At 44.3% G+C, this 13,968-nt stretch overlaps 2 protein-coding genes and 1 pseudogene across 3 annotated transcripts in view; 1 reads left to right on the top strand and 2 right to left on the bottom strand.

The window, feature by feature from the left end:
• The first annotated feature begins 24 nt into the window (after window positions 1–24).
• On the top strand, window positions 25–5,858 carry LOC129840547 (inosine-uridine preferring nucleoside hydrolase-like; annotated as a pseudogene).
• On the bottom strand, window positions 5,832–10,300 carry LOC129840546 (protein unc-50 homolog). The gene is given in 7 exon segments (XM_055908496.1): window positions 5,832–6,283; window positions 7,010–7,117; window positions 7,202–7,341; window positions 7,549–7,669; window positions 9,297–9,565; window positions 10,165–10,214; window positions 10,217–10,300. Coding segments are annotated over 7 exon segments (894 nt in total). The 5' UTR covers window positions 10,286–10,300; the 3' UTR covers window positions 5,832–6,146.
• A 2,309-nt stretch (window positions 10,301–12,609) lies between these two features.
• Window positions 12,610–13,968, bottom strand: part of cracdlb (cracd like b) — a 53,612-nt gene continuing 52,253 nt past the window's right edge. For both annotated transcript variants that reach the window (XM_055908579.1, XM_055908580.1), the window contains 2 exons: window positions 13,058–13,668; window positions 12,610–12,894 (listed from right to left, as the gene is read on the bottom strand). In XM_055908579.1, coding sequence (XP_055764554.1) covers window positions 12,742–12,894; window positions 13,058–13,668 — 764 coding nt within the window. In that variant the 3' untranslated portion in view covers window positions 12,610–12,741. The remainder of the gene's footprint in view (window positions 12,895–13,057; window positions 13,669–13,968) is intronic.

Genomic DNA, 13,968 nt, shown 5'->3' with positions numbered 1-13,968 from the left:
GTTCTTCTCATTGCAATTCATTCTATTCCAGAATCTTATCTGGGTGGCTCTAGCTTAGAGTGAAATGTCATCCAGCTAGGTCACAACCACAGTAAAACAAAAGACCTTGTGTCTGGCTACTAGGATTTTTTTTGTTCTCTGCAAGATGCCACTTGTTATACAGTAGCAAAGCTGTCGAGATATGAAGCCAGTGATAATGTCTGTGGCGTGATCCAAAGACGTACTCATAGTCACAACAAGAAAGAAACCACATTTTGATTCCTAAAATACATTGCTACTTGAAGACAATGGCAGCACCATTGGCATATGGCACACTATGGAGATTAGCGTCAGGTAATTGGGTTTATTTTTCATTTGTAACCCTGTATTATTTTTATTTGATCGTTAATATTGGACACATTTTATTTTGACTAAAACATCTCTGGAATGTATAGATATTTTCTTCCACTCTACAGGATACGTCCATTGGTATTTTAATACGTTTGACTGCGTTAGGAAAAGGTTTTGGAACTACACAGTCTGCTAAGAATACAACCTTGGCAGACATAAGCAGTCCACATTCATTCATTGTCCACTATCACGTTCCAGTCCAGACGGTGCAGTAATACACTCAACATCTGGTTTGCACACTTCGGAACGAACAAAAAGGGCGTAATAAGAAGAACTCGGTAGTAGTGGCTGCGGTTCCGTGAAAAGACGTCTGTGTCGCGCAGAGGAATGGCTTTTGTTAATGTTGGGTCGACATACTCATTGTACAGACTTATAAAATGCTGTCCAGTTTTACCGCCGCGACGCAAGAACAATTGAAAAAGTCAAACGATTAAATCCAAGGCACCATTACAATCCTGAGTTGAAGTATGTGAACATACATCTGACGTGTATACACGGTGGCAGAAATGTCTTATCACATTCTAAAGGAGTGCGTCCGAAAACGAGGTAGCTAACATCCATTTCTAGATGACTTTTTTTGCTTGTATCCATGGTCATGCAGCCTACATATCTGCTAGAAATGCTGACAGGGGGCACTGTTTTGCAGCCACCGTCCGTCATAATAAGAGTATTTCAATGTAATGTTTTCCAGGACAAGAGCTTTTTTTGTAGTGGGGACAATATATATAAAAAAAATAAAATAAAAAGTTTTTAATTATTAAAGTATTTCGTTTTACATTGTTCAAACAATGTTAAAGTAGGCTCATTGTCTCTACAGTACCAGCAGAGTTGGATGCCCAGCTTTAATCAAAGTCAAAACTACAGAGGATGGAGAGAGATTAGTTGTAAAGGAAATGGTCAAAATACACAACCATGAAGTCAGTGAGGTGAGTGGTCAACATAATGGGTTCAATTCCAGTTGGCAATACCATGATGCGTTTTATAGTCTTACTGTTATAAAATACAGTAGGACTATCCCATAATTACTGGTTGATGTTTGTTCACACATGTATAAAGGAATGTTCTTGTACAGGCTGCATTCAAGCACTACCCCAAGAGGAGACAACTGTCCGGCTGAACGCGCCAAGTGTTCAGAATTGCTGACAAAGTACGATGGCAACAAAAGATTGGTGATCAAAGAGCTCACCAAAGTAACTGGAAAAGTCATCCTACCGAAGGACATTCACAACATTGCAGCGACAATGAACTGTCCTCCAAAATGTGAGCGAAAGAAACAAGAGGTGACCAAAGGGATTCGAATGGTGTAAGAAATTGTAATAGATACTGGAAACTTGTTATAACAACTTCTCAACACAAGCTATACTTTGCACAACATGCCCCCCCCCCCCCCCCCCCCCCCTGCTTTTCTCTGACACATTCTGCTCTCATCAGATAACAACCACAGACACGCACGCACACACATTCTTTTCAAGGTTGGGACTCGAAGACAAAGAACAATGTTAAGAGCCAATGGAACGTCGACACCAGGCCCGAACAGGACTACCCACGACCCAGATCGACCAATCCGACGAACAGACTCCCAGAATATACCTACGTCATTTTACTGTATAAATGATCTGCACACCATGTTTCGGGGCTCCTTCCGATAGTTCCATAAGAACTAGACGAACGAGTCCGTGAAGCACGCTTTGCCAGATATCTTTACCTTTGAATAAACTGCCTTTACTATATCTAAAGTCCACCCTGTCTAGCGTCTCAACTTGGCCTCATTTCTCCAGTAACGATTCATCAACAATGGTGATGGACACCGACACAACGCTAAGAGAACAGGCAAGAAAAAGGCGGCCTGGATCTGGTTAGTATTTCTGACAAAATACGGGATATTATGTTAAGGACGGAGCATTGCCATTACGTTGCCACAACGTTGGGGATGTTACACCCTCACACACAGTGGTGTAGTGGTGGTGTTATTTTTTTACCTGACCTCGAACAACCACCCGGAAGTCTGGTGAGCTTACACTCCGGTTCACCACGTGGACTCCAGTGGTAATCACCTTGGTAATAACAGGCTACAGTTGAACAACCTTTTGACCAGTGTATCCACCTACGTGCGCAGGACATTGGTCCGTGGGTTTCGTGTAGCACAGAACCATGAGAAATATAATTATATTTCTATGCACAGAACGTTAGCCCGGTCAATTCCAAAAATACATTGAGAAGCCAGTTCCAACAGCAAAATGTATAGCCGGCAGGGTTACACATGGGGTTTCCATATAGGCAATATCAGGTCATCTTTACGGCTGCTCGACTCAGCCTGATTAACTTATGATTCAATTCCTATACTGTGTGTATTCTCCATTTATTCCGATATCAAGGTGCATGACAAGGTGTAGCAGACATGCTTTAGTCTTTCAAAGAAGACGCGTCCGCAGCGACAGTCAAACTATCGTCAAGCACAATCTTCCGGGTAAAGGAATTGTTGACAAACTTAGATTTTGGAGTGTAATGTCCCATTTTAATGTCACTGCTGTTCTGACTATGTCATTGAATGCTCCTCTAAGCGTTCAAGGATCCAAGGAGGTCCGAGAAGAAACTGGTGCTTGACGTGGACACGGGGGTGGATGACGCTCAGGCCATCATGATGGCTCTCGCAGCCCCCAACGTGGAGGTCCTGGGGATCACCTGCGTAAGCGGCAACACCTCCCTGGAAAACTCCTGCAGGAACACACTGCGCGTCCTCAAGGTCTGCCAGAGACTTTCGGTAGGCCTGGTGGAAAGACTGCTCACTTCATTAAACAACGATTTGATTTGTAACGATCATACAATTTTGGTGGTAAGCTTATGCTCTATTATAGACTAATATCAGTGTGTATTATATCTGCTGTGTTGCGTTAGATCCCAGTGTTCGGTGTCGGCAGGCTCCTTCCACGGGCAGGATGGGCTGGGGGACGCCCCTGACCCAGATGCCCCGGGCCTTAGGCTGCTGCAGACAGAAGGGGCTGTGGAAGCCATCATCAGGCTGGTCAATGAGAACCCTGGAGAGGTCGGTAACAAAAGGGTTAGGTTCCTAGGCTAAAACCAAACCCCAGCACCCCTAGATCTATAAGAAATGTCTTTGCATTGGGGCTTGGAATCCGAACAACAAGGTATTTTGGTATTTTACTAGGATCCCCATTAGCTGTTGCAAAAGCAGCAGCTCCTCTTCCTGGGGTCCACACAAAACATTAAACATAATACAGAACATCATTAGACAAGAACAGCTCAAGGACAGAACTACATTTTTAAAAAGGCACATGTAGCCTACATATCAATACATACACACAAACTATCTAGGTCAAATAGGGGAGAGGCGTTGTGCCACAAGGTGTTGCTTTATCTTTTCTTTAAACCAGGTTTGCTGTTTATTTGAGCAATATGAGATGGAAGTTCCATGCAATAAGGGCTCTATATAATACTGTACGTTTTCTTGAATTTGTTCTGGATTTTTGGGTACTATGAAAAGACCCCTGGTGGCATGTCTGGTGGGATAAGTGTGTGTGTGTGTGTGTGTGTGTGTGTGTGTCAGAGCTGTGTGTAAGTTGACTATACAAACAATTTGGGATTTTCAACCCTTTGTTTCTTAAAAAGAAGTGATGCAGTCAGTCTCTCCTCAACTCTTAGCCAAGAGAGACTGGCATGCATAGTATTTATATCAGCCCTCAATAATTAAGATTAGACAAAACTAGAGCCTGCAGAAATTGCTTTTTGCAGAGTGGTGTCAAAAAAGCAGAGCATCTCTTTATTACGGCCAGACCTCTCCCCATCTTTACAATCATTAAATCTATATTTTTGACCATGACCGTTTACAATCGAAGGTAACTCCAAGTAATTTAGTCTCCTCAACTTGTTCAACAGCCACATCATTCATTACCAGATTCAGCTGAGGTCTAGCACTTAATGATTTGTACCAAATACAATGCTCTTAGTTTGAGATGCTCAGGACCAGTTTATAACAAGAAGGTCTAGTGCTTCGTTGCCAAGACGTTAAGGGCATTTTTTCCCCTTCATAATAGATGTCTGGATTGACTCAGTGTTGTTTCTCTGTCTAGGTGTGCCTGGTAGCTATGGCCCCGTTGACCAACCTGGCCCTGCAGTGAAGATTGACCCCACCCTCCCTCAGAAACTCAAAGGTCTCTTCATCATGGGAGGCAACACTGACTGTAAGGGGTTTGTGTCTATAATGCAATTTGCATAGGCCTAGTGACTTGTTATCAACATACTTTGTCATACAGTCAATTGACCTGGTAGGATGTTATGAAATGATGTAAATAATAATGACAACATATTTGTTTCTTGGATATTGTTATTTGTGTTTGCAGAGTTCAACTTTGCTGCCGACCCGGAGGCTGCTTACATCGTCCTGAACCGCTTCTTCTGTCCAACCTACATCGCTACCTGGGAGTTCTGCTGTGAGAACAAGCTACCATGGGTAAGACCACAGGTTCTGGTCATCTACCTATACAGACTAAATAAAGGCTCTCACACTACCAGGCTAATTGTAAGCACTGGTCCAGCTCTCACATCAGAGCAGATGGGAGGAAATGAGACAAGGAGAGGTGGCCACTTTCAATTATTGAGATGCATCCACTGGCTTACTCAGACAATTCATTACTATCGAAATATCTCTTGTAGCCTTTTTACAAAGATTTTACATACATTTTGTTTGAGCAAATTGATTAGTCTTTTCTCCAAACCCATCCGTCTCTAATCTGCACCCTGCAGTCGTTCTGTGACAACTGGCTGGCCCAGGACTCGGACAAGGCCCGCTTCATGAAGAGCATCTTCAAACACACCATGGACACCTGTGCTCGCTACCAACGGGAGATGACGGCTGGCCCGGGTTTCGTGTCGTGCGACTCGTACGCCATGGCGGCGGCCATCGATGAAGGTTTCGTGTGGGTGTCTGAGCCGGTGGCGGTTACCGTGGAGCTTCAGGGGACCTACACCCGGGGCATGATGGTCCTGGACAAGCTGGGAGTCCTGGAGAAGGAGCACCAAGTTGTCATCATGAGGACAGTGGACCTAGAGAGCTTCAAGGGGATGTTGATGGACTCCCTGAAGTAATAAGCGCTGGGCTGGGAACTACACCTATACCGCTGTCCCATATTGCTTTCAATTGTTTATTTTTACTAAATTATAGGGGGGCTCCAAAATCCCACTCTTCGTAATGAGTTTAGTACAGATAGATCTTGATAAGAGGGAGACAGTTTGAGGTGGTGGATATGTGTCTATTTTGACTTGCCATTATGTTCTGAATCACCAGCAATCATTTTACTTTATCAGGAAGTTAATTTTCTGATATTGTCTTACTTGAGCTCAACAGCAAATGTCCATGAGTGATGTTACCAGGTTATCAGTTACTTGTTTTAGATTGCATTTATTTCCTGTTAATGAAAAAGGGATGAAGTAAAACCTCTTTATTGAAAGTGCTCAGGAATGTACTCAGAGAAACGCCCCTTAATCCAATTGAAATACAAATTCACCACTTTTCATTACTTCTATTTCTCTTCGTCATATTAAAAAAAAGAACAAACCGAGATATAATCTTAAAAACAATCCACGATTTGTGTATCTTACAGCCAAAGTATTATTTACAAAGTATACAAAACTGCATCACCCCATTCAATCACATTCCAGAATGAAAGCATTGTCCATGAGTCCTCAGAGCCACCTGACTGTCAGCCTGTCTGTGGGCTCTGGTCCTGACTCCAGAGTGTCTACTGGACACGATACTTGTAGAACCAGCAGAGGCCCTTGGTGAAGTTCCATCCCAGGGAGAGGGAGAGGATGTAGAGGAGAACTAGCAGGGCGAAGGGGTAGAGCAGAACCACTGTGTTCTGCAGTTGGGGCAATGCTGAGGGACAGTGAGAGAGGAACTGGAGTAAATATACAGTTGGTAGACGTATCCATGGTTAGCGGGTCTGATGGTTTCACCCCCAGTGAACTATCCCTTTAAAGGTGAATAAAACCACAGAACAAATATATAAAGGTGAAGCATCCGCTTGTTGTTTCCACTCACTACCAAATATGGCAGTGAGAGGAAGCAGCAGGTAGCCTAGGGGTTAAGAGCATTGGGCCAGTAACCGAAAGGGACCTGGTTTGAATCCCTGAGCCGATTAGGTGGGGGAAATCTGTCTATGCCCTTGAGCAAGGCACTTGCCCCTGTAATCGCTCTGAATAATAGCATCTGCTAAATGAAATGTAAAATGATATGTAAAATGATGCCCAGTGGCCAGCAGAGGAAGGATGACCGACATACTGCAAGTTTTGATCTCAATACAGTTTTCTGTTCCCGAAACTAGAATCTGAGTGGACTAAGTCTTGTAGACTTTACCCTTTGCCAAAGTTGTAAAAAAACACATTGTTTAGAAGGAGAGCAAAGGCGAATTGAGTTACAGCACATGGGCACTTAACAGAGTAAGTTTTCTCTAACGGAAAGATGCATGCTAGAATGGGCCGAGAGGATCTCGCTGGCTCGTGCTTGGCTCTGCCCACTGACTCATTTGTTCCCATTGGAAACGACAGGCTGTGGTCTATCTTGGTTTAGCTATAAAAAATCTTTGTTAAAAGGGGGCCTCACCGTTGTATCCCAGGAATGTGATGTATAGATAGTAGCCGATGGCTGTCAGCCACAGACTGTTCCCTACAAAGTACCCCAGGAGCCAGTCTGAGTTTATCACTACGATATCTGAAACAAACAGCAGAGATCAGACACCGTTACAACATAACACCTTAACATGTTATAAATGTGTAATAACACGTCTGCACCCACGGTTTATAAAGAAGAGCTGTAGGAAGTGCAGGATGACAAGCAGGGGGTAGAAGGCATTGAGATGCACATCGAATGCGTAGCCCCACTCTACATCATAGTCCTTACTGGGCGGCTTCAGCAGGTACTTATTGGTGATGAACCTGGGGATACAGCAGACAGGAAAGGGCCTTTAGAAGAGCATGGGGAAGGACCAGCATTTAAACATTTGCACAGCCCGAAGACAACCTCTAGCCTGTATCTGAAGGGACCAGATAGACATACACACAATGATGCTTCTGGCCTCATAGGCTTCCAGCCATCCCATACACCTTACGTCCATCTAGCTCTTTCTGTAAATCTCTACTCACCACATGAGTGTGGAGATGAGCAGGCCCACGCCGATGCAGTCTATGAACACCACCCACAGCAGCAGCTTCAGAGTCTCCACAAAGCCCATGTCCAGCACCAGCCCAAAGCCCACTGTGGACACTACACACAGGATGAGACAGGTGTCAACCACAGCCACAAAGCATAAAGATGAGAATATTGTAATTTGTAATATATTTGTTATTTATTAGGATCCCCATTAGCTGCTGGAAAAGCATCAGCTACTCTTCCTGAGTTCCACATGAAACATGACATCATACATAATACAGAACATTATTGGTTAAAGACTGAACTACATACATTTAAAACGTCACATAGCCTACATCAGTACACACACAATATCTAGGTCTAATACATAGTAGTATAGTGCAAGTTACAATACAAGCTATATTAAATGACTCTCTTCACGGTCCCTTTTGTGCAGTAAGGTGTGCTATTATCTGTATTTTAAAATGGTTTTATGTCTAGCTTGAGTTACCTGGGGTGGCAGAGAGTTCCATGTAGTCATGACTCTTATTTAATACTGTGTGTTTCCCAGCCTCTGTTCTGGACCTGGGGACTGTGAAGAGACCTCTGTTTGTATGTGTTGTACCGGTTAGTGTCCAAACTGTGCCAACTGGTTGAACAGACATTTTGGTACCTTCATCACATCAATACCTCGCACAAAGACCAATAGTGATGCAGTCAATCTCTCCTCTACTTTGAGCCAGGAGAGACTGGCATGCATGTTACTGACACTTTCCCTCCAAGTACATCTAAGTGAGATACAGGCTGCTTTGTTCTGGACCAACTGCATTTTACCCATGTCTTTCTTTGCCGCACATGACCACACAACTGGGCAGTAGTCCAGGTGCGGCAAAAGTAGGGCCTGTAGGACCTGTCTGGACAACTGAGATGTCAAAGGCTGAGCAACGCTCTATCACGGACAAACCTCTTCCCATTTAAGCAACCATTGAGTCTATATGTTTTGACCATGACAGCTTGCTATCTAGGGTTACACCCAGCAGTTTAGTCTCCTCAGCTTGCTCAATAGCCACATTATTCAATAATAGATCTAAACGAGGTTTAGCATTGAGCGAGTGATTTGTCCAAAAATGATGCTTTTCCTATAGATATTTAGCATCAGCCTATTGCTAGTTAGCCATTGTAAAACTGGCTGGAGCTCTGTGTTAAGTGTCTCAGTTATATATTTTACTGTACAAGTCTAACAAAACAGCTCCCACAATCATATTACTATCAATTTCTTTCAGTCATTCGTCAGTGCCGAGCATGTGGAGTAACAGATCATCAAAACATTTCCTTGAGACTGCACAGTCTCATCACAACCTCTTTATGTCTCTGATCTGTTTTCATCACATGTGAGATGAGACCAAGTCAATGGAAAGAGGGTCCCATAACCAGGCATTAATACTCCAAATGATACATTCATTCCTGTTTGATTGCTGGTTACATCCGATACAGAAAGCCTTATTGCATCCTATTTTGAGTTTGTTAATGATTTCTGTTGCTGCTTCATTTCTAATCAAAGCTTTAATATGATGCCTTAAAGGTGCTTTGCTTTTTGTTGGGGTTGTGCATATTTATACTTTCTCTAAATTGCAAAAAGTTATTCTAGTGGTCAAACTATTGCTACACAGTTCCCACTCCTTGTTTTTATAAAGCACACTTGTTCAGAAAGGGCAGTGATTGTTATAGATGGACTGCTGTGAAAAACACCCAAGATACTGACCACAGAGCCAGATGCTGAGTAACACCAGGAAGGCAGGGTCGTCTCTGGCCCACTGGTCCTTGGTCTGCTTCCTGTAGTGGAAGTTACGATACACTCTCTGTGGGGAGGTGAACAGGTAGAGCATCTGCCACACGGCAAACTCAAAGTCCATGGCTTTGAAGTGCAGCAGCCTCCTCAGGTATTTGTAGCGCTTGGCGCCCGCTGTGTGGCGTGCCGCATCGCGGGCGCTCAGGCTTCCGTTCTGCGGCGAGGTGGTCGGCAACATAGTGCTGGGAAACACAGGAAGCATCACGATGCCCAAATCAGAGCCATAGATATACAGAATTTGATTTACAGTGGAGGTGCAGTCTTCCCTTTCTCCCTGCATAGGCCTCACCTGGTGACACAATACTGCCAGCTTATTTCGACATCCTGTACAAGACTTTTACCATGCAATTACAGTAAGGCATTGCAACAGTCACAATGTCAGTCTGTCTGTGGTAGTTTAGACATCTTACTAGCTATCTGATATGTCTAACAGACTCTCCAGCAGTCACGACAGATAGTGTGATATACTGTGCTCAGATATTTGTTGACATGCCAGGCTAACAGACTAGTGGTAGCTAACTAGATGGCTCTTGAAAGCTAACGTCAGCTGGCAAACTGTGGTTTTCCGTGCCAACAATATTATTTAAACTAAAGTAATTTGTGTCAAAAGACAAACGTTAGACTAAACAAAGTAGCTAGCTATGGCTAGCTAACGTTAGGTCTGTGGCATAAACCCTTTGATGGACATGGAATTGGCTGGCCTCAGTAGCACGTTAGCCAAGACTACAACTGAATGTATGGTTTAGTTGCAAACAGAGATACGAATGTTGGATAAACGTACCTACTGAACCTCCTGTTTTGAGAAGAAAGTTCCTTTTCCTCAGTAAAAAAAATAGCCTTTCCGGACAACTGAACACGTAGAAACTTCCGGTAAGTGACCAAGAGGCGCGTCGATATTGCATCTTGGGAATTGTAGTCAGAAAGAAATTAAACAAGCTTTGTTGTAGTACAATCTATCATATCATATCACCACTCCCCTCTGACAGGGGTCCCTGATGATCTTCTTGGCATTCCTGCGACACCTGTTCTTGTAAACTCAGCAAAAAAAGAAACGTCCCTTTTTCAGGACCCTGTCTTTCAAAGATAATTAATAAAAATCCAAATAACTTCACAGATCTTCATTGTAAAGGGTTTAAACACTGTTTCCCATGCTTGTTCAATGAACCATAAACAATTAATGAACATGCACTTGTGGAACGGTCGTTTAGACACTAACACTTTACAGACGGTAGGCAATTAAGGTCACAGTTATGAAATCTTAGGACACTAAAGAGGCCTTTCTACTGACTCTGAAAAACACCAAAAGAAAAATGCCCAGGGTCCCTGCTCATCTGTGTGAACGTGCCTTAGGCATGCTGCAAGGAGGCATGAGGACTGCATATGTGACCAGAGCAATAAATTGCAATGTCCGTACTGTGAGACGCCTAAGACAACGCTACAGGGAGCCAGGACAGACAGCTGATCATGCTCGCAGTGGCAGACCACGTGTAACAACACCTGCACAGGATCGGTACATCCGAACATCACACCTGCAGGACAGGTACAGGATGGCAACAACAACTGCCCAAGTTACACCAGGAACGCACAATCTCTCCATCAGTGCTCAGACTGTCTTCAATAGGCTGAGAGAGGCTGGACTGAGGGCTTGAAGATCTATTGTAAGGCAGGTCCTCACCAGACATCACCAGCAACAACGTCGCCTATGGGCACAAACCCACCGTCGCTGGACCAGACAGGACTGGCAAAAGTGCTCTTCACTGACGAGTCGCGGTTTTGTTTCACCAGGGTTGATGGTCGGATTTGTGTTTATCGTCGAAGGAATGAGTGTTACACCGAGGCCTGTACTCTGGAGTGGGATCGATTTGGAGGTGGAGGGTCTGTCATGGTCTGGGGCAGTGTGTCACAGCATCATCGGACTGAGCTTGTTGTCATTGCAGGCAATCTCAACGCTGTGCGTTACAGGGAAGACATCCTCCTCCCTCATGTGGTACCCTTCCTGCAGGCTCATCCTGACATGACCATCCAGCATGACAATGCCACCAGCCATATTGCTCGTTCTGTGTATCATTTCCTGCAAGACAGGAATGTCAGTGTTCTGCCATGGCAGCGAAGAGCCCAGATCTCAATCTCTTTGAGCACGTCTGGGACCTGTTGTATCAGAGGGTGAGGGCTAGGGCCATTCCCCCCAGAAATGTCCAGGAACTTCCAGGTCCCTTGGTGGAAGAGTGGGGTAACATCTCACAGCAAGAACTGGCAAATCTGGTGCAGTCCACGAGGAGGAGATGCACTGCATTACTTAATGCAGCTGGTGGCCACACCAGATACTGACTGTTAATTTTGATTTTGATCCCCCCCCCCATTGTTCAGGGACACATTATTCAATTTCTGTTAGTCACATGTCTGTGGAACTTGTTCAGTTTGTCTCAGTTGTTGAATCTTGTTATGTTCATACAAATATTTACGCATGTTAAGTTTCCTGAAACGCAGTTGACAGGGACACAGTTGACAGGGAGAGGACGTTTCTTTTTTTGCTGAGTTTAGGTGCTCTGTAGAGCATGCAGTGTGCACCCAATGGTGCGTTCGGTGGAGTTGCCGTACCAGGCTGTCATGCAGCCCGACAGAATGCTCTCGATGATGCTCCTGTAGAACACTGTGAGGGCCCTTGGGGACAGGCCGGATTTCTTCAGCATTCTGAATTTGAAGAATCTCTGTCGTGCCTTCTTCACTATGGTGTTCGTGTGGTTAGACCATTTCAGATTCTCTGAGATGTGTATGCCAAGGAATTTGAAGTTATTGACCATTTCCACGGTGGCCCTATTGATGAGGCAGCCCCATTGTGGTTGATAATAGCTCATTGATGATTGATTGAGCCCACACAATTCAAACTAGTCAGAATACAATTGACAGTATATTTATTCCAGACAACACTTTGAGACAGTAGTTAGAAGGGATCTAGCATGGAGGGATATGTCGAAAGCAGTGAAAAAACTGAAGCGGAGTTTGAACCAGCAACCAACAAGTTACAGGACAAGAGTATGCCCTCTTGTGCCATAAAAGTCCAGACCTCTTGGTTTAGTGATGTTATATGCAATAGTTTAGCATCAGTCTGGCCAACGTGAAATATAAGTTGTTTTTTTATTTATTTAATGGTTAGAAGAATAAGGCACGGTAATGGGAAATGGGTTTTAAACTCATACTCTGAATCCAGTAGGTTCAAGTAACACAGTCAGGAAAAAATCTTTATTTTATTTCAGTCTTCTTACTCTCTTTAGGAACACCTTTACCTCCCTCACACACACACACACACACACACACACACACACACACACACACACACACACACACACGTGCATTTCTCTTAGTCCATAGTCTTGTCACTCCAGGCCAGAGATTTCCTCTTGGCAAGTTCCATCCAGGTTGGCTGACCCTGGTGTGACAATGATGATGACGATGAAGAAGGTCTCTCAGGCTTTGCGATGTGAATCTCAATTTGACCATCGCTAGATTCCTCCTAAGATAAAATACAGAGATGACATATTACTAACTAAAATGGCCACATTACATCATAGTTACAAAATGAAGACTTACTCTGGTTGAGTCAGTTGTTTTTCCTCACCACGTGAACTGACCGGGAAAAACGTCTGACCCTAGTGGGGGCACAGTCAAATATTTACCATAGTCCCAGTCGGGAGCGCTCTTTCTGTCCATTTCTCCACAGGCATCTTCTCAGCTCTCTTCAGAGACCTGGAGGATCTCTCAGACGCTCCTCGTAGAGTTGGTCTGCTTGGCATGTGAGGTTGGGAGGACGGTTGTGTCAGCTGTTGAGCAGTTCCTTGTGGTGTCGGTTGTGATGCTGTTTGTGTGTTAGGCTGATCTGAAGGCAATGCTTTGAGTTTAGCTGTCAGTTGCATTCCCCGTAGGATTGGTCTACCGCTTGGTATTGGTTGAGATGGTGGTTGTACCACTGGGGCTGATGTTTGTTTTTGCGAGGCTGTTTTTGTGCTTGGCTGTGATTGTGATGGAGGTTGTGTTGATGGCTGAGCAGTTGGTTGTAATCTAGGCTGTGGGGCTGGGGTTGGAGCTGGCCGTGGTGCTGGGGTGTACTGGGGCGTTGTTGTCCCCCCTGTCCCAGGCTCTGTCTCTGGACTGAGATGCTGTTGGAGACTCCTGGTCTTTTCCCGGGCCATGGACATCCAGACAGGCTCCGATCCAGCTGACCCATTAGGCCCAGGGGTCTCAGCCCCTCTTGGGAGCCCCAGAGCAGGTCTGGAGGATGGGCCTTTGTCTGAGGAACAATGGGTGACATTATTGAAATCAAATCAAACTTTATTTAAAAGATACTGTGGTGTTTGAGGACTGGGGTTGTGAATCCATTATTTAATCGGATCATCCTAATTTATTCTGTGGTTCATTTGGTTTGGTCGATATTGGCAATATTTTAATTGAGGTGGATATGGATGAAAATACCCTCAAATTAAAGTCTGCACTTTAACCTCATAGTCATTGTATCATTTAAAATCCAAACTTTTGGAGTATAGAGCCAAAAGAAGAAAAAATGCTTCACTGTCCAAATCATTACAGGGGG

This window comes from Salvelinus fontinalis, chromosome 41 (assembly GCF_029448725.1).
Source record: "Salvelinus fontinalis isolate EN_2023a chromosome 41, ASM2944872v1, whole genome shotgun sequence".
NCBI lineage: Eukaryota > Metazoa > Chordata > Actinopteri > Salmoniformes > Salmonidae > Salvelinus > Salvelinus fontinalis.
Note: the sequence above shows the minus strand (reverse complement) of the source record. Positions and strands in the feature narration are given on the sequence as shown.